The sequence below is a fragment of the Phaenicophaeus curvirostris genome, chromosome 7, assembly GCF_032191515.1.
Source record: "Phaenicophaeus curvirostris isolate KB17595 chromosome 7, BPBGC_Pcur_1.0, whole genome shotgun sequence".
NCBI lineage: Eukaryota > Metazoa > Chordata > Aves > Cuculiformes > Cuculidae > Phaenicophaeus > Phaenicophaeus curvirostris.
Genome location: NC_091398.1, coordinates 11,686,761 through 11,706,985, shown reverse-complemented (window position 1 = coordinate 11,706,985; position 20,225 = coordinate 11,686,761). Strand labels below are relative to the sequence as shown.

General features: G+C 42.2%; 1 protein-coding gene across 5 annotated transcripts in view; it reads left to right on the top strand.

Moving 5' to 3' along the window:
- The window catches only part of DIP2A (disco interacting protein 2 homolog A), a 119,544-nt gene that overhangs the window by 81,084 nt on the left and 18,235 nt on the right, over positions 1–20,225 (top strand). For 3 of the 5 annotated variants that reach the window (XM_069860816.1, XM_069860820.1, XM_069860819.1), the window contains 7 exons: positions 11,053–11,189; positions 12,598–12,678; positions 12,869–12,996; positions 15,037–15,181; positions 16,293–16,494; positions 17,053–17,162; positions 17,303–17,383. In XM_069860816.1, the coding sequence (XP_069716917.1) occupies positions 11,053–11,189; positions 12,598–12,678; positions 12,869–12,996; positions 15,037–15,181; positions 16,293–16,494; positions 17,053–17,162; positions 17,303–17,383 (884 nt within the window). Of the gene's footprint in view, positions 1–11,052; positions 11,190–12,597; positions 12,679–12,868; positions 12,997–15,036; positions 15,182–16,292; positions 16,495–17,052; positions 17,163–17,302; positions 17,384–20,225 lie in introns of those variants that run through there. The other 2 variants (XM_069860818.1, XR_011337724.1) reach the window with 2 other exon arrangements.

Genomic DNA, 20,225 nt, shown 5'->3' with positions numbered 1-20,225 from the left:
GCAATATGTGTTTTCAGTACAGGCTGGGGGACAATGTGATTGAGAGTAGCCTCGTGTAGAAGGACTCGGGGGTGCTGGTTAATGAGAAGCTTGATGTGAGCCAGCAATGTGCACTCGCAGCCCAGAAGGCCAATCGTATCCTGGGCTGCACCAGAAGAAGCATGACCAGCAGGTCAAGGGATGTGGTTCTCCCCCTCTAGTCTACTGTCATGAGAGATCCCACGTTGGAGTACTGTGTCCAGTTCTGGAACCCTCAACATAAGAAGGGTATGGAGCTTTTGGAATGGGTTCAGAGGAGGGCTATGAAGATGTTATGAGGGCTGGAGCACCTCAGCTATGAGGACAGGCTGAGAGTGTTGGGGTTGATTGGCCTGGAGAGGAGAGGAGAGGAGACCTTGTAGTGGCCATGCAGTATCTGAAGGAGGTGTTCCAAGAAAGCTGGGGAGGGGATTTTTACAAGGGCATGTAGTGATAGGACAAGTGGGAATGGCTTTAAATTGGAAGGGGGAACATTTAGATTAGACATTAGGAAGAAATTCTTCACGATATGGATGGTGAGGCAGTGCACTGATTTCCCAGGGAAGTTGTGGCTGCCCCCTCCACAAAAGTGTTCAAGGCCAGGTTGGATGAGGCCTTGAGCAGCCAGATCCAGTGGGAGGTGTCCTTGCCCATGGTAAGGGGTTGGAACTGGATGATCTTCAAGGTCCCTCCCAACCCAAATGATTCAATAACTCCGGATATCTCAGCAAACTGGTCAGTCCTGGATTAGCCTCAGTTTCTTAATGACATCTGTATGCCACTGTGCTTCCTAAAATAGGTTGATATGGGTAATGTTCCCCAGCCCATAAAGTGGATTGAAGCAAAGAGACTTTATCTCTTCTGTATTGTTCTCTTTTGAGGCTAGGTTGCCAAGTCATGCGTTATGTGGCGAGGAAAGCATTCTAAAGAAGATTAATAAAGTCAGGGTACCAGACTGTTAACAATGTTTGAGATCTGTATCCTGGAAGACCACTTAGTGCCCTCTACTCCAAAAGTGAGCACTGCAGCATTTAGGTTGGTAGCCTGTTCGGGAGTACCACTAGCTTCAGGCCCTATCCTAACCTGCTCTGGGTGTGCTTAGAGATGATAAGATACAGATTTTTTGAAATTTGCCTTTCCTATTCAGGTTTACTCTCTAGTGACCAAAGAACCTCATTTGTTCTGGTCATGCCCATGACAGCTGTGTCTTTACTATTGGTCCCCTTATGAATATCATGCCTTGCTGAGCTGTGGTTCCAAAGCCGCCTTCTACAAGAGCTGTTATACTCAAGATAAAGATGAGAGCCATCTTGTTCTATTTCAGCAACCACATCTTCTCTGTACATCAAAGCCCTTGTTATGAGTAATAGGAAGCAGACACCTTTCCAGTCTGCTGATAAAGATTTCAGCCATCATGGAGCAAGTGGCACTTTTATTGTTCATTTTCCTCATTTCTCCCAGAAGCACTTTGCAACCATTGAGGCTGGCAGTTCAGTCATTCTTACTGAACTTAAATTCACATTTAGAGTTTCCTCCTGCTACCAATAAAAGACTGAGCAGAAGGTCTGCGCTTCATACCAAAATAAAGGGAAGGAACCCCTTCTTCTCGGGATTATGTCTGACCTGTTTATTTTGACTGCAGAAAACTGAGCATCTCTATTCTGACCTTCTAGGTGGGTAGGTAAGATATTCAAAACTTTCTCCTGGGAGCAAGGGCTTTGTGGCCAGCAGGAGGGTTTTAATACATTTCTAGGTGTGTGTGTAGAGCTGTACGCATTCTGCAGATCCTGTTAGAGTTGAGTGTACCAGACATCCTCAGACAAATGGTGTCTGTGTGAGTCTGTGAAAAGTCCTTGTGTTCTCTTTGCTCTGGCGGATACCATTATATCACCATGTCCCTTTTCTGCTTTTGATCCTTGAGCATCATGGATCTGAGTCAAGATAGGTGGGCCAGGTAGTTTACAGCAAAACAACTACTGCTTTGACTTAACACTCGAGGAAGTAAGGTTGTAAAGGAAGGCCAGTGTGAATACAGCCATTGAGGATAGTGCTTCTGCATTGTTGTATGGCCTTAATATGAAAACATGAGTACAGTAAAAAGAGTAGGGTGACCTAACTTGACTTAATGGCTCTGGAACTCTTATCATCTCGGTGTTCAAATCCAGGGTATTAAACTTGTCTGTAAAGGCCTTGAAGACAGTGCACTGTGACTGACATCTGCGTCTCAACAGAATGGTTATTTTTCCACTTCAGCTACAATACAGATGGCATTGACTAGTGCTGCTATCTGGTTCAGCTGTTCATGCTACTGGTGTCCCCTTGAAACCCCACTGTGCTCTCAGTCTTCTGCTTAGATTATGGGTTAGTCACTTAGTCACATGAACATGGAGGGAACAAGTTTGCACACTCCTCAGGTAGTCATGGATCCTTGGTGAATCAGCTGAGGTTGAACTTGATGTTGGGCCAGTTTTTGAGAGTTCAAAAAAGTGGTATTTGATCCAGGATCTATTAGAATCTTCCTTTGGATCATAGAATCATAGAATAACCAGGTTGGAAGAGACCCACTGGATCATCGAGTCCAACCATTCCTATCAATCACTAAACCATGTCCTTCAGCACCTCGTCCACCCGTGCCTTAAACACCTCCAGGGAAGGTGACTCAACCACCTCCCTGGGCAGCCTGTTCCAGTGCCCAGTGATCCTTTCTGTGAAGAATTTTTTCCTAATGTCTAGCCTAAACCTCCCCTGGTGGAGCTTGAGGCCATTCCCTCTTGTCCTGTCCCCTGTCACTTGGGAGAAGAGGCCAGCACCCTCCTCTCTACAACCTCCTTTAATTTGTTGTCTGGAGATCCTCCTGGCTTTGCTGTAGGCTTGCTCTCTGGGCAGGGTATGCTTTACTGTGTTAAGGCATAAAGCAACATGAAGTTGTGTTGCACCTTAAGCTACTTGTCATATTCAGCCACTACAGCTGTGAGTCCACTTGGTTAATCTTCGGTAGTGCATTTGCTCAGTGGCAGGTTCAAGTCTGCCTTACGACCTTGGAAGTATTACCTGCATGTTTGTGGGCAAGTAATTTCACCTTCCTCTTCTGTGTAAGTCATTAACGAAAAACATGTCCCTGCCCTTGTAAATGCCTAGTTGGGTAGTGAAAGAGATCTTTAGCATAACTCCTTCTCCTTGTCAAGTGCCTTGGAGTACTGTAAGGCAAATCTAATGGACCCTTTGGGTTTAGGATGCCATTGACATGCAGTTGACAACACTACCATGACTTTCTACATTAGTAAAAGACTCAGAGTGACTTGTCTGATTGTGTGAGGGGACAATAGTTAAGTGTGTATCTGTTTAGTGCCATCAAGCGATATGACCTGTAATTGATACCTGTTGCTGTTTTAAAACGTAGTAGTAGGTGGCGAAACTACTTGTGGGTTAAGCAGAAGTTGGGTAACTTAATAAATTAACTGTCTTAAAACGCTGACCAGCATTGGGTTGTTAGTGTCTAGGCCAGATTAGCTTCGATTTGACAAAATGATGAAAGTTCCAAATCTGAAGCAGAAACTTCTCTGTACATGTTAAGTCAGAACATGTGTGGTAGAGTGCTTTCTAGAGGATAATCCAGTGAGTTTGTGCCCTGTGACTGTCTCTTAAAAAGATAATCTTAAAAGCTCCCAGAGTGGGAAGAAAGTAAAAAAAAAGTAAAAAAGCTAGCAGTTATTTATAGATGTGTGCTTCCTGAAAAGGAATTAATGACTTAAGGAAATTAATGATTTGTTTTCAAAAGAGTCTGCATGTACTTTCTAACAGTGAATAAATTTGTGCCTTACCTTGTAAGATTTATGATTTTTTCTGTTCAGTGTTCATGGAGGATGTGGTCTGTCCATTCTCGCTTACTGTTTGGCATACAGGAGAGAACATACCACCATTTTCTTTCCTATTAGTTACCTTTTTGAGTTGCTCTGCTGATTGATGAGTCTTGCTCTTTGTCTAGTTTTGGTTTTGGTTTTTTCCCTTTCCTTAGATTGCTGTGCTTTTACTGAAGGCCTAGTTTGAGGCAGATGCCATCCTGAAGGCTTTGTTGCATCTTCTGATCCCCATTGAATACATTTAAGATCTTGGAAGTGACTACATGCCCTAGTCTTTCTTACGACATAGGAGCTAACATTTCTGAATTTTGGTTGGTCAAACATGCTGTGAAAGTAGTCTCCTAGCCAAGAACTAGTAGTCATGCTGAGGCTTGTTCAGTCAAGCCAAATTGTTTTGATCTTATTACCCTTGGAAGATTCCTGGCGTACTTTATTCAGCTAATTAAAAGGCTGAATAAAGTGTCCACTTTCATCCTTCTTTTCTTCAGACCTTGCTATTTGTTCTGAGATACTGAGCCTGCCTGCTCAGGGCATCTTATTTAGCAGACCTCTCAGCACCAGGATCATATCTTATGTCACTGCTGTTTAACCCATAGGCCACTCTTGATGCCACATTCTCTTCAGTTACTTTGGCTGTTGTCATTACCTGCTGTGAATTTCAGTCACAAGAGCCACCAGGGAAGCGCAAGCATCTACGAAGAAATCTTCCCATCAAAGACAGCATGGAAATTCTTACAAGAAAACCTAAGTATGTATTCCCCTGGAACTTTCTCTGCAGCTCCTGAAGGGATGATGTTTTGCCTCACCTGCTGACAATCTTGGGCTATTTTGCATAGTTTCTGTCTGGTACTGACATTGCGAAGAGGCAATATTTGGCTTATAACAATCTTTAGTTCATTTTTTCAAATTGGGCTAGTAAAGGTGGCAGGGAAAATAACAAACCTCTCCTCTTCCACCTGTGTTGTGCCTCCAACATTCCTGTTAACTGGAATGCTATTGCTGTGTCTTTTAGGAAGCTTATTATACCTTATGTTTGCACCTGGATCTGTATACTCAGGGTATTCAAATGAGTTTGCCTCCCTTCTGCTTCTGGATTAAATGTTTCCATTCTTTTACAGGGATCCTTTTCACATTGTTTCTTTGACAGGAGAGTAACAGTATCTAATTCAGAAGATGTATATTCCTGTAGTTCTTCATCCTACAAAGCCTGGTTCATAGAAATAATGACGTGACAGCTACTTCCGTATAATCAAGCAGGAAACTTTGGGTTGGTGACAGATCTTGGGCTTCTGCAAGATGAGCTTATGCCTGTACAGTTTCAAGTTCTGAATTGTAAATATTTTCTGTACCTTTCCCAGACATTCAAAGAATGGTTCAAATTTCTCAAATAGTAGGATGCTTACTTTGTCTCCAGTCTGTTAATGTCTTGGATGTTATTGTTTCCTCTGTCCATGTCTCATCAAACATTTGCCCAGGTTCTGGTACTGACCATGATGCACCTTCACTGCATTAGAATCCAGTTCCTTTATCTCAGTGCCTGGTTTGTGAAAGTAGTTGATACAGAAAAACATGGTGAATCATTCAGTCTTATGTCTTAGTTTGTGAACATGAGATAGTACCTTCATTCCCACTCAGTCCTTAGAATTTATCATAGTAACCAGTTCTGTGTGTTCCACTTGGCTTCAGTCTATAACATGATGGCACAACGGCCTGCCACTGTGGAACAACTTCTCTTGGAGATCTCTGGCAATGTGTACACTCATGGAGTTGTTTTTTCCCAATTTATATGTTGTGCTCTGGAAGCTTGTGTAGACCACCTTTAGAGTCTAGGTTCTTGTTCATACTTATCTAGGAAGTTGGCTTACTTTATGCTTGTTGTCCTTCCCGGAAGAGCAGGAAAAGGTTCCTTGCACTAGACATCCCCACACGCTGTTTTCTTCAAAGACTAGGTTTCTCTGGAAACCCTGCAAATAATTTCCGTAATGGTGGTGGAGGTATTTTATTCTAGCCTTTTAGTAATTTTCCTAAGGCTTCATGCTTCTAGAACAGAAGTTACAACTAAAGACAGTTGTGCAAGGAGAGCCCTCTTGCTTTTATTCTAATTGACCCAGGCTTTTTAGGAAGAATTGATTGCTGCAAGAAGATCCTGGAATTCAACTACTGGCACACAATAATAATCCAAATGCATTTCATTTGCATACACACCTGTCATGAAACTGTGAAGATGGAACAAGAGAGCACTTTGTAATACTCATCGAGCACTTTTGGTAGCAGCCTTCTGCTGTGCAGGCCTCTGACATTCCTCTTGCATTCATTGTGATGGTCTTGAAACATCCAAACCTGAATCCAGTCTTTGGTAGGGCATCAGTGTGGTTATATGTTTGCACAGTAGGATTCTCATCCTCAGCCAGAAATCTCCTGGCAGAGCTAACTGCTGAGAGTCACCACCTATAAGAATGTACATGTGGACTTCTTTAAAGAAAGAAAGCTTTCTTACTAGTAATCAATGTTCTTTGTGATGTGTAGTCCACATGTACATTCCTGTCCCATCTGCTTTTCCCTTCTCTTTAATTCTCTTTCAGATGCATGCTGTTGAGAGAGACTGAAATGGTGGTACTCTCTTGTATGTCACATATGAAACAGGAAAAGGCGGAGAAGCAAGAGTACAGGCTGTACAGATACTGTAAAAGGAAAGCCTTGCAGTATCACATAGCAGAGCAGAACTATGCCTGCTGTTAGAATGTACACGTAGACTACCTGTATCATACATTGGTTACTGGTAAGTATTTTTTTGTTTTTTACTTGTTCAGGGTGGTAGGATTGCCCTTGGGCTTCACAGATGGAGCATCATGTGGGGACTGTAGGCTAATCTGTTGCTTTTTCCACATTTCTGAATGAGTTGAGGACTGTAGCATTTGTGTATGTCTACAAATTGTTGTGCTCCTCTCCAGTTATTAAGTGTTAATAACTCTCTGCATCATTACTTGAATGTTACATACAGGGTTCTGAGATTAACTCAAATGATTTCCTATGGTAGTAAACTATTTATTCTGTTTCAATTTGACATTAAGTTTTAAACAGCCTTTATTGTCCTCCTAAGCTGCAAAATGCATTTTTTGCACAATTCACACTATATAATTTAATTCCAGCCTTCTAGTTCATAACATTTTCAGCAGCTGAAACTGCTCTTATAATTTGGACTTGGACGTGTACCAGAATTTGAGTGGTATCTCCTTATTAGGTCACCAAAGTTGGTCATTGTGTGGTTTGAAACACTATTTCTGATACCTCTGTGGTCTCATGGTTGTTTTCTTTTCTTTAACATAGTATGGATGACCACTGTATACTCTGATAATCTGAAGTGGAAGTAGTGAGGAAAGAAAGAACATTAATTTATGGCATAGTCTGTGTTATTTTTCAAAGGCTCTGTTTATTTTGTATTGAGTCAGATTGCCGTTTTGATTTCTTTGTAATCCCGAGTCAAGTGTTAAGTGAAACTTCCTTGCTCCATTGTGCCTTCTCCCTCCATGTAATGTTTCCTTTCTCTTTGGGATTAGGAAAGGTCAAATCCAGGCTGCTTAAGCAAGGAGTCTACTTAGCCAGAGTAACCTCTGAGAAAACAGTGGCTTCAGAAGTAAAACACGACCAGTGGCCAGAGCAAAGCTCAGTTCAGTATTTGGTTTACAAGTGTGTATACCCTTGATTAAAAATAAGAAAATGTAATTCTAGGAAGAATTCTGAGATTTCAAGAGGAAATTGTTAAGGATAATAGCAGTAAGACCTTTATGAAATGCAATCTTTTTAATGAGTTGAAGGACTGACTTAAGGAAGTCTTCTGCTGCCTTAGGGTCCTGGCTAAGGACATTGCTAGGAAACTCCATAGCCAGATACAGCCCTTCAACTATTATCCATTGCTGCTCTTACATGTGAGAGGTGATGAAGCTGCAGAGCGTAGTCCAGAGGCGCTCAGAAGAGTCTTCAGGGTCTTGGAACTGCTACCAAGGGCTTCTTTGATAATGAGATGGCCTACGCAGCACCAGTCTTGCTGGCATTTGATGGGGTTCACCTTTCTCAAAGAGGGAAGAGGATCTTCACTTAGGAGCCTGCAGGGCTCATTGACAGGGCTTAAAACTAGACTGGAACAGGGGTGATGAATAATATCAGGCTTGCCGGTGACAAGTGGAGTGATGCCACGACAAAGTTAAAGGGATGTGGGTGCTAGCAAGGGCCCTCAGCCTGCATCTGTAGGACATGCTGGCTATGCTGAAGCACAGCTGAAGTTCTACAGAGATGAACCAGGGGCTCATGAGGTAATAGAAACCAAGACTGAAACACCTCAAAGGAATCAAGGGGTGTTCCTCTAAGAAGGTGACAGCCCTGCTGAAGTGCCTCTGCCACAATGCACACAGCATGGGTAACAAACAGAAGGAGCTGGAAACCATTGTGCAGCAGGGAAACTGAAAGTTGTCATCACGGGAATATGGTAGGATGACTTGCACAACTGGAGTGCTGCAATGGATGGCTACAAACTCTTCATAAGGGACAGGCAAGAAAGAGAGGTGGTGGGGTAGCTGTGTATGTTAGGGAGTGTTTGGATTGTCTAGAGCTTAATGATGATAGTAGGATTGACTGTTTATGGGTGAGAATCAGGAGGAATGCCAACAAGACAGGTATCATGGTGGGAGTCTGTTGCAGACCAGGATGAAGAGGCAAACAAAGTATTCTATAAACAGCTGGCAGAAACCTCATGATCGCTAGTCCTTGTCCTCATGGGAGACTTCAATCTGCCCGTATCTGCTGGAAATATAATACAGCGGAGAGGAAACAGTCTGGGAGGTTCCTGGAGTGTGTGGAGGATAACTTCCTGACACAGGTGGTGAGTAAGCCAACGAGTGATTGTTGGAGGCTGACTTGGGCATAATGATAATGAAATCATAGAGTTTTTGATTTTTGAAGAAATTAGGAGGGGGATAAGAAGAACTGCCACCTTGGACTGCTGGAGGGTGGACTTCGGCTTATTTAGGAGATTGATGGAGTCCCATGAGAGGCAGTCCTCAAGGGCAAGGGAGTCCAGGAAGGCTGGGCATTCTTCAAGGAGGAAGTCATAATGATGCAGGAGCAGGCTGCCCCCATGTGCCAGAACACCAGCTGGTGGGGAAGACGACTGGCCTGGCTGAACAGAGAGCCCTGGCTGGAATTCATTGAAAAATGGAGAGTTTATGACCTTTGGAAGAAGAGGCAGGTGGCTCAGGGGGACCACAAAGATGATGTGATGTTATGCAAGGAGAAAATTAGGAGGGCCTAAGCCCAACTAGAACTTAATCTGGCTACTGCAGTAAAGGGCAATAAAAATGTTTCTATAAATATATTACCAAAAGAAGGAGAGCTAAGGAGAATCTCCAGCTTTTATTAGAGGCAGGAGGAGACATGGTGAAAAAGGAAGAGAAAAAGGCTCATGTACTTAATGCCTTCTTCCCCTCAGTCAGTAAAACCAGTTGTTCTCTGGCTTAGATAGGTGTACTCTTCACTGAGGAAAAAAATGGCTGAATATCTGAGTCCAGAGAGTTGTGGTGAACAGAGCTAAATCCAGTTGGCAACTGGTCAGAAGTGGTGTACTTGGTGGTACCTGGGTACGCAGGAGCATCTCAGTGTTGGGGCTGGTTCTGTTTACTATCTTCATCAATGATCTGGATGAGGGGATTGAGTGTTCCTTCAGTGAGTTTGCATACAACACCAAATTGGGTGGAAGTGTTGATCTGCTTGTGGGCAGGGTCTGCAGAGGGATCTGGGCGGGCTGGATCCATGGGCTGAGGTCAGCTGTACGGGGTTCAACAAGGCCCAGTGTCAGGTCCTGCATTTGGACCACAACAACCCTTTGCAGTGCTACAGGCTTGGGGAAGAGTGGCTGGAAAGCTGCCTGGCAGAAAAGGGCATGAGGGTGTTGGCTGACAGCAACTGAATGTGAGCCACCAGTGTGCCCAAGTGGACAAGAAGGCCAACAACATCCTGGTTTGTATCGGAAATGTTGTGGCCATCAGGAGCAGTGGAGCTGTCATCCCTGTACTTGGCATTGGTGAAGCCGCACCTCAGATCCTGTGCTCAGTTTTGGGTCCCTCACAACAAGAAGGATGTTGGGGTGCTGGAGCATGTCCAGAAAAGGGGAGCGAGGCTGCTGAAAGGTCTGGAGCACAGGGGTTATGGTGAGCTGCTGAAGGACCTGGAGCTGTTTAGTCTGGAAGAGGCTGAGGGGAAACCTCAATGCTCTCTACAGCTCCCTGAAGGGAGTTTGTAGTGAGGTAGGTGTTGCTGTTTTCTCCCAAGTAACAAGTGATAGGACAGGAGGAAATGGCCTCAAGTTGTGCCAGGTGAGATTTACACTGGGTATTAGAAAATATTACTTCACCGAAGGGGCTGTCAAGCACTGGAACAGGCTGCCCAGAGAAGTGCCCAGAGAGTAGCCATCCCTATAGGGATTTAAAAGATGTGTGTATGTGGTGCTTGGGGACACAATGTAGTGGTGGAGTTGGCAGTGTTGGGTTTACAAATGGACTTGATGATCTTTTCCAACCTAAACAATCCTGTGTTTTTGTGAGTCTGTCATCAAACTGAAGATAATACATAGTCACAGGAGTAACTTCTGTTGTCTCCAAATAATAGTTGTCTGACTGGCCTGCTTTAAAAGAAGATGGGACATAATGCAATAAAAATCATTGACCTGACAGCGAGACAGTAAAATAGCCTAGTTTTCTCTCCATTTCTAATGTGTTTCTTATATAACTGAAGGGATGAATACCAAAGTATGTAGTGAATAAAAGGAATGCATATATTCTTTTTTTCATCTTTATTCTCATATATGCTTGCACTTGATCAAACCACCTGCCTTCATCTTGAAAATTAATTGCTATGATTTTAGATTCAGTTGCAGCTGATGTGTAGGCTGTGAAGCATTGTAAGAAAAAAAATCTGCATTTGCAAACTTGCATCTTTAATCTTGGAGAACACATGACACAGGCTTCAAAAAATAACTAGAGCTCTCCTGTGTACTGTGGTTTTGCTATGGCTGATAGATAATTAATATTAAAAAGTTTATCTGCCTGTCAGTGGCAATTCAACTTCTGTGTCAGCTGCTGAAACATACCAATGCTGTGATTTTGTGCTGCTCCTCTCCCTTCAGCTAATGTGTGTGTTGTGAAGGTGGATGGGACTCCTTATCTGTGTAAAGTCGATGAGGTTGGAGAAATATGTGTGAATTCAGGTGCAACTGGGATGGCATATTTCGGCCTTCTTGGAATCACCAAGAATGTGTTTGAGGTTTGTATTTCTCTTTATATTACAGAGTTGTTACATTTCTAGCTTTTCTTCCTGCAAATAAACTTATTTGTTCCTTAAACTTCCATTTCTGTTTTATTAGGAACAGCCCTGGCCAAATGCACTTAGCTTCATTCTCTATCAGATCTCAAAATTCTGTCTCTTTAAGAAAAAATACGAAGTACCATCAGTTAATCAGCTGCCTCTGTATTCAGCAATCCAGTGTTGTCTGTGTTTGCATTTGAATTTATCTTAGGTCTGTACTAACGCAGCTGTCTTACTTAAAGTTACCTGAAGACATTTCAAGTTTATTGGTGCACAGCTTGGGACATAAATTTAAAAGTTTGTCTGATATTTGTACAAGTCTTCATACAATCGTAATGTGTTTGTTAAGATACAATAAACTGGAAGATCTTCCTTTATGTATTGTAACTTTTCAAAATGAACTTTGATTTTACTTGCCATAATGCTTAGAACACTTCAGCTTGCTGTTGGATATATGAAATGATGTTCCTAGGTATATGGAGGACAACACAGTAAGGTTGACAGCATAATAGTTACAAGTCTTGTAGTTTGTCAAAGCAAAGCAAAAGTGATCTTTCTGCACAGAATTTTTGCTCACAGTGGTACCTCAATTCCGTGTTTTCCCATTTCTGGAAAGAAAGAAATTAAAATCCTTCAAGAGTCACACACAGAGTAATGTTCCACTGGGCAGAACTTTGAAGACTTGGCTAAAGTGTGGAGTTCTACCAGAGAGATGAAAGAAATCCTGACCATAGTCTCTTCTTTTTGAAAAATGCTCTTTCTGTCAGCTTACCGAGCCTCAATGGTTTAAGCAGCTTAACTTTCAGCTCTGTCCTTGGCTAGTGAGAGAGCCAGTGAGAAAGGCAGCGTAATGAGAGAGTTGAGAGGTGGAGGGAAGACCAGAAAACCAGCTGAGCAGATGAGAGGAACTTGCTGGTGAGCTTAATGCTTTTGCTGTGGGTCGCCATTGTAGGCAGTCCCATAATTGCAGCAAACAACTTTCTCAAAGTTCTGATAACATAGCATTTGTCACAATTTAAGTGATATGTCTGACCACATATCTCATCAGGCATGTTAGTAGTAGCAACAAAAAGTCTTTCTGATTAAGTACTATTTGAGTGCATACTGTAAAACCTGATTTAAAAAGTGGTGTGAGCTCCTGTTATGAGACGTAGTAGCTGAGAAGAAGATGAGAAAGAAGGCTATCACAAAGTTAAGAATTGATCTTCATTAATCAGAAAACTGTTGTTCATACTTGACACAATAGTAACTTGTCATCAGGTGATTTCTCAGCTGAGCGTAGGGCTGCAGTGAAACAGAGAAAGCATTTTTATTTCACTTTTCTTACCAATCCTGTGAGTGTCTGAATATTTAAATGTTCTTTCAGGCCATTCCAGTGACGGCATCCGGCGTCCCTGTTTCAGACCAACCCTTTACAAGAACAGGATTGCTTGGCTTTGTGGGTCCTGTAAGTGTGAATGAGCTGTATGGGGCCCTGCTTGGTCCTAACTCTAAGTGATGCTCCCAATACAGCAGAATTCTGTGTCAGGGCAGTAACCTTGCACAGATCTTGACAGTATTGTTGGCTTAAGTCAAGCATGTATCACTGTCAGTCTGGAGGTTTTTACCTTGTATTTCTAATCCTGTCTTCTTTTCAGGACTATTTGGTGTTTGTGGTAGGAAAATTGGATGGCCTAATGACAGTTAGTGGCCGTAGGCACAACGCAGATGATGTGGTAGCCACCGCATTGGCAGTGGAACCCATGAAGTTTGTCTATCGGGGAAGGTGAGTATATTACAAACTTCGCCACTACTGACTGGACTTTATTGCTCCTTTTTTACCTGCACATTATCAGCTAGTAAGGCAGTATATGCAGGAGCTCTGCATGTGAATTTTTAGATACATATTTTGTAGGAAAGATGGTACTGGGTAGTGATACACCAGATAAGAACTTGGCTGTCCCTTCTAACTTGGAAGACAAATACTGAAAACTTGCTTCATGCATAATAGATTTAAAATTACTTTCACATATTATAAACAGATCTTTAAGTGTGTGTTTAAAACTTCTTTCAAAGCTTCTCTTAAGACAGTCAAATGAAGCTTGTATGCCAATTGTAAAGCACAAATCCCCTTTGTCCATTTGCGCCTTTCAAGCAGAGTGACCTAGGGAAGAAGTTTGCAGCATGTTCTGAAGAACAAACTAGGAGTATTGAGGCTGATAAAGGGCCTTCAAAGATGGTGTGTGTTGCATCACCAACCTTATTGCTCTTTATCAGTCAGTGGCTTGTGTCCAGATGGAGATCAGCGATGAGTGGTGTTCCTCAGGGGCCCCATACTGGGACCAGTACTGTTTAATATCTTCATCAATGACATTGACAATGGGATCTAATGCTCCCTCAGAAAGTTTGCAGATGACAGCAAGCTGAGTGGCTTGGTTGAGACGCCTGAGGTATGGGGTACAATCCAGAGGGACTGGGACAAGCTTGAGAAGTGAGGTCGTGTGAACCTCATGAGGTCCAACAAGGCCAAATGCAAGGTCCTGCACCTGGGTCAGAGCAACCCCTGGTATCGATACAGGCTGAGGGATGAAGAGCAGCCCTGTGGAGGAGGACTTGAGGGTACTGGTGGGTGAAAATCTGGACATGAGTCAGCAACGTGTAATCACAGCCTAGAAGACCAAACATTATACTGGGCTGCATCAAAAGAAGCATGGCAACAAGTCAAAGGAGGTGATTCTCTCCCCTCTACTCCACTCTGGTTAGATCCCACCTGGAATACTGTTCCAGTCCTGGGGTCTCCAGCACAAGACAGGCACAGATCTGTTGAAGGGGGTCCAGAGGAGATGACAAAAATTATCAGAGGACTGGAGCACCTCATAACATGAGGAAAAGCTGAGAATGGAGTTCAGCTTGGAGCAGAAAAGGCTCTGGGCAGACCTTATCGCAGCCTTTCAGTACTGAAAGGGCAAGGGTAGAAGAATGATGGAGATGAAGTTTTTAGAAGAAGCTTTTGTGATAGGACAAGAGGTAATGGTTGTAATCTAAAAGAGAGGAGATTTAGGGGAAAAAAAAATAAGAAAGGTATTTGTTATAAGAGTGGTGAAACACCTGAAACAGGTTGTCCAGAATGGCAGTAAATGCCCCATCCCTGGAAACATTCAAGGTCAGATTGGACGGGGCTCTGAGCAACCTGATAGAGTTGAAGATGTCCCTGTTTATTGTCTGGGGGTTGGACTGGACAGGCTTTAAAGGTTCCTTCCAACCTAAAGCATTCTGTGATTCTACAAAATCAGAGCTTTCCTTATTTTTGCATCACTTCTGCAATTCATATCATAAAAATAATGGCATATACCTGGTTGAGGCATTATTAATATTTTATCCTAGAAGATGCCTAAAATTAACTTAATTCACAAAAGGGAATAAGTATTTTCTAGTGCAAGCATTGATAGACATATTGGTCAGTAATTTGGCATAGTTGTTGTCTTTCAAGTAGGGACATTGTATGTAGGTACAGGAAGTTTAGCGTAAATGATGGAGTTCTATAGGCAAGGTTTGTACAGTTCCTGCACATGTGGAACTTGCCTGTGTTAAACGAATGCTACATTGATGATTGAAAACTCACTTGACCCCCAACAGAAATAAATTATAATAATAAATCTACATTTGTTCTGAATTTGTCTGTAATTTTGTGATGATCTGGCATGAATAATGCTTGTGTGTGTCGAAACAGTACCGTTAAAGTTTGCAGTCATTCCCATAGTATAATAAACCATGCTATGTTCATCATATGTTGCATTCTATCATACTTCTGTCCTTTGCGTTTTAGGATAGCAGTGTTTTCTGTGACCGTTTTGCATGATGATCGAATAGTACTTGTGGCAGAGCAGCGTCCTGATGCATCAGAGGAGGATAGTTTTCAGTGGATGAGCAGGGTTCTACAGGTAGTCAGTTTGTCCTTTCTCTCTTTCCAGGTGAATAAGGCTGATGTATGAAATGAGACTCTTAGAGCATATTGTTTTCTGTAAGAAAAACCTAGCAATATAACTACAGATAGCTGTAATAAGCTGACATCTGAATGCATTTCAGGGTTGATAGTTAACAGAATTCTGTAAAAAATTAAGGTTTCTTTTGTAATTTTATACCACCAGGATTCTTAAAGTCCTAAGTATGATAGTTTTTGTTTTAATTATACATATCTGCTGTTTTCATACTGTCTGTGAGACTTACGTTTGAGAATGTTTAAGTGTATACTCAGTGCTAAGCATTAAGACAGACCCTGAAACCTTTTCATGTCCCTAACACCTATTCTAGATGCAAGCATTAATTTTTTTTCCCTTGATTGCTTTATTGTGTTCCCATGGGGGGCGAGGAGGGAGGGGAATTCTGGTAGATTTGTATTTGAGGATTTTGGAATGGATTGATCAGTCTAAGGAAGTAAAAAGCGAGAGCACAATTGTGGAGGATGACTGTAGTGAAGGAACGACTGAAAGGGAGACAGGAGAGAACAAATCAAAGGAAGATGCCTCCTTAAGAGTAGGGCAGTTATGTAATAACAGTTTCTGTCTAGTTTCAGCTTTGTAATCTTTTTGGAGGGAATAACTGGTAATAGAAAGGCTGTTTTTCATAGCAGAAAATATTTTTATTTCTCTTTTTGGAAGCGTCATAGCTAAAATAGTCATATAAGTTTAGGCAGCAAGGTGTTTCCCTCTCTATTTTTGTGGTTTTATGTTCTACTGCGCTTTTGTGATTGTGCCATACATGCTAAATTTGCTGTGATATGATTTTGGTTTTTTAAAATCTCTTCACTTTTTGCCCACTTTTAAGAGACTTCCCTAATCCCTGATGTGCAGGTGGCATCCCCTTGATAAAGTGTACAATCAAAGTCATGGGTCTGCTCCTGCTCCCATTGAAGTCACGGCACAACTTCTGTGAGTTCAGTGAGTGCAGAATTGGACCCTTTATTTGCAAATTGCAGTGCAAGTAAAAATTTTATTATTATTAAATGACCTGAATTGAAAATCTTGCTTTAGCTACATCCCAGCTGATAAGTTGAATATTTTTTTTTTTTTTCTTTCTGTGAAGGCAATTGATAGCATTCACCAAGTGGGCGTCTACTGTCTTGCTTTGGTGCCAGCCAACACTTTGCCAAAGGCTCCACTTGGAGGAATTCATATTTCAGAAACAAAGCAGCGCTTTTTAGAGGGTGCTCTACACCCTTGTAATGTCTTGATGTGTCCACATACTTGTGTTACTAACCTGCCTAAACCTCGACAGAAACAACCAGGTGAGTAAACCAGAGTGTGTTCCTTAGTTTTGCTTGTCTTTCTCTGAGGGCACGCATGGAATGTGATCCAGGGGCAACGTGACAGCTCAGGGCAGTGCATGTTGGATGGCTTTAAGCTGCCTAATTTGGCAGAGCTAGTGGTGATGTCAGAGCAACCTGGAGCTCAGCATTTATGGTTTGCACTGAATCCCAGGTAAATGCGAAGATGTACAACATATACCATACGCTTCTGTAGCTACATTATAAATTGCTGACGTACTGGCCGTCTTGCAAAAGCTGGTCCTCAGACATGCTGTAACTTATGTAATAAAACTGAAGTACAGAGAGAACCTTGATTTGCTTAATGGGTAGTAAACTGATTTTTAATGTACTGATAATGGACTAATATTTGGTGTGCCATATTCTTTTCTCTTTTTGCCTGCAATTTAATCCTTTTTCTCTTTTCATCTTTTCAGATGTGTTACATATGCATTTATAGTAATCTGAAGGCTGAATTATAGATTATTACATGTTCCTTACATTATTTTTCCTCATTATGCACTGTTTTTCAAAATGCAGATGTTGGTCCTGCTTCAATGATAGTAGGAAACCTCGTTGCTGGAAAGAGAATTGCACAGGCCTCAGGGAGAAATGTTGCCCAGTTGGAGGATAATGACCAGGCAAGAAAGGTAACACTGGCATCCTGGAATTATTAAGTGTTTTAACTAGCTTACTCAGAATGAGAGAAAGACCAGTTACGGTATTCTGATGAAACTAAGTGTATTGCATTTTCAGTGAATCTTGAGTGTCTCCTTTTTTCCTGTTTCAGTTCCTATACTTAGCAGATGTTCTTCAATGGCGAGCTCAGACAACTCCAGAACATCCTCTCTTCCTTCTGTTGAATTCCAAGGTGAGATGCACTTTAGGTCATACTTGGAGACTGAGATCAGTAAAACATCGTTTGGATTCTAAGAAAATTCCAGCTAGAAGTCTTTTGCTTCAGGTTGCATGGGATGTCATGAGTTTGAAGCAGACAAAAATTGCTGGTTAGCAAGCAGCGTAATTTTCCTACATCTGGAATTTCAGTATATTCTGCTTAGCTTAAAACATTGCAGTAATTACATTTCCTGCAAGAAAATAACTTTTGTCATATGAATAGAAGCCATGATTCAGTCTTCCTCCCTGAGTACAAATGTAAACTGGAAGTCTAAGCCGGAGGGACAGCTTTGGAGTCATATTTTCCAGGACTGTACATCCTTCAGGAGATGCTGATGCGCCTTGTCCTTGGCTAGGATCTGCTGCTAAAAAGGATGTCACTTAGTTACTAAAACATGAACAAGTATATGGTTCAGTTTTGGAATATAGGCTCTATGTACTTAGTGGTTCTATACACTAATTTTATTCAAGGGCTGTCTGAAACCTTATGGGCCCCTCACCACAAGAAGGATGTTGAGGCTCTGGAGTGTGTCCAGAGAAGAGCAACAAAGCTGGTGAGGGGGCTGGAGAACAAGCCTTATGAGGAACAGCTGAGTGAGCTGCGGGTGTTTAGCCTGGAGAAGAGGAAGCTGAGGGGAGACCTTATTGCTCTCTACAACTACCTGAAAGGAGGTTGTGGAGAGGAGGGAGCTGGCCTCTTCTCCCAAGTGACAGGGGACAGGACAAGAGGGAATGGCCTCAAGCTCCACCAGGGGAGGTTTAGGCTGAACATTAGGGAAAAAAAAATCACAGAAAGGGTCATTGTGCACTGTTAGAGGCTGCCCAGGGAGGTGGTTGAGTCACCTTCCCTGGAGGTGTTTAAGGCACGGGTGGACGAGGTGCTGGGGGGCATGGTTTAGTGTTTGATAGTGTTTGGACTCGATGATCTAGTGGGTCTCTTCCAACCTGGTGATTCTATGATTCTATGACAGATTACATAGTAACAGTTGTGTTTCTCAGTAAATATATAATTTTTGCTGTCATGTTACTCAGTAGTTTTGCACCGTTGAGGTGCCCTGAGCACACAATACTTCATAAAGGGTTGTGAGGAAATGTGAACTTTTTTATGGTCCTCAGAAATTCAGCCTTCCTGGGCTTGAGAAGCACTACTGCTGGGCATATTTCAGAAAACTCAACTATTTTCAATTCTTCTACGGCTCTTCTGGCACTTCTTTTATTCCCCTCCTTTCTTTCTAGAAGGCAAAGTTGGTCTTGTGGAGTCAATTTATCTTTGAGTCTGTGTTCAGTAGCTACCTTTCCAGTGACAAGAACAGCCTGGTGACAGATGTGATCGACCCTGTGCTGTGCTCTACCGCAGGCATGTGAGATAGGCAAGCAGTCCTTGTGAAGTGAAGCATTTGCCTTTAGGTCTGTCATTCAGACAGGCAAAATGGTTTAGGACGTTGTTCAAAGTTCTGACTTTTCTCATGAGTTTCTGACTTTTTTTCTTCTGCTTTAGCAGAAGAAACTGCTTCAGTATGGTTATGTTAAAAGCCACAGAACTGGCTTGTGCTTCTCTCAGAGTAAAGAGAGCCTTTTAAGGAAAGTTTTTTACTCTGAAAAAAACCCTTTCTGGGTCACTTTGTTCAGGCAACTTTTACCCTTCACTAGGAGACACTGCAAAAAGGAAACACAAAACTTGTACAAAGAAATTATCTGTTGGTCCACACGTGCCTTAAATAACTGGGGACTAATAAGCTACAATGCTAAACATAAGCGTGTTCACAGTTCTCCGTGAGAAACCTTAAGTTTTACACATTTTCAGGTCAATATTTTTCTCCCAACTCCTTGAGCTACTCCTGTTCCAATATCAACAAAAAACTGTATTTAATGTTCTTATTTTGTGTGGCTTCTAGGCTTTAACAACAGTTTCCTTACTAAAACTGAGCAGAATGCCAGTGCCACTCTGCATCAAAGTAGGCCTTGGATGAGAGCGCTGTGCAGTTGGTCTAAGGATTACATGTGGCAGTTCATCTTGGACTTGAAACTGAGTACTTGTGTGGCAGACATTTGCTGTGATAATCCTTATCAGCATAGCAGGACTTGATTCAGTCTCTGACTCTGTTTCCCTCCAAGATGGTTGTCCCACCATTTTTCTTGAATCACGTAATCTTGAAAAAATGGACACAAACTAACCTCAAAGGCTTAACACTAGAGCATTGCTTCCTAGGCTGGATAGCAAAAGGATGATTTCTGTCTTTACATCAAAAAACAAACTAAGCCTTTTGGAATCCTGCCAAGGTCTGTTCGTGTCTCTTGAATTCATAGGACAACATGCTCTGTGATTTAAACTTTATTTCATGAGCTTATTGAGAAATAGAATAAAAAAAAAAAAAAAGCATGACAATCAGGGCTCAACGCCCTTTTTCCCAGGGGAAATTAATAGACCAGTCTATCACATTAATTCACTTATTTGCCATTCAAGTCATAAGATTTCATAATTTATACCCCATAACTCTTAATGTCCTGCACCTATGAGCAAAAGAAAAGAATTGGTTACTTAGTCAACAGTGAGAAGGCTCATCCTCCCTCCTCCATCATGGTGTGTCATCTGTCCAGGCACCAGAGAAATTAGGATCTGCAAACACTGTGACCTAGAGCAATTCTGGCATGGAGCAGGATTTCCTTCCACTGCACTTGCCTTGCAGTTCCCCACCTGGGAAGTAATTAACCACTCACATGAGCCAGCACAAGGCAGTCAGGGTTTTTTACAGCTGGAAGGAATCTACCTCCTACCTAGTCCACACCAGTTTCCCTCTTCTCCCCTGAGGTCCATG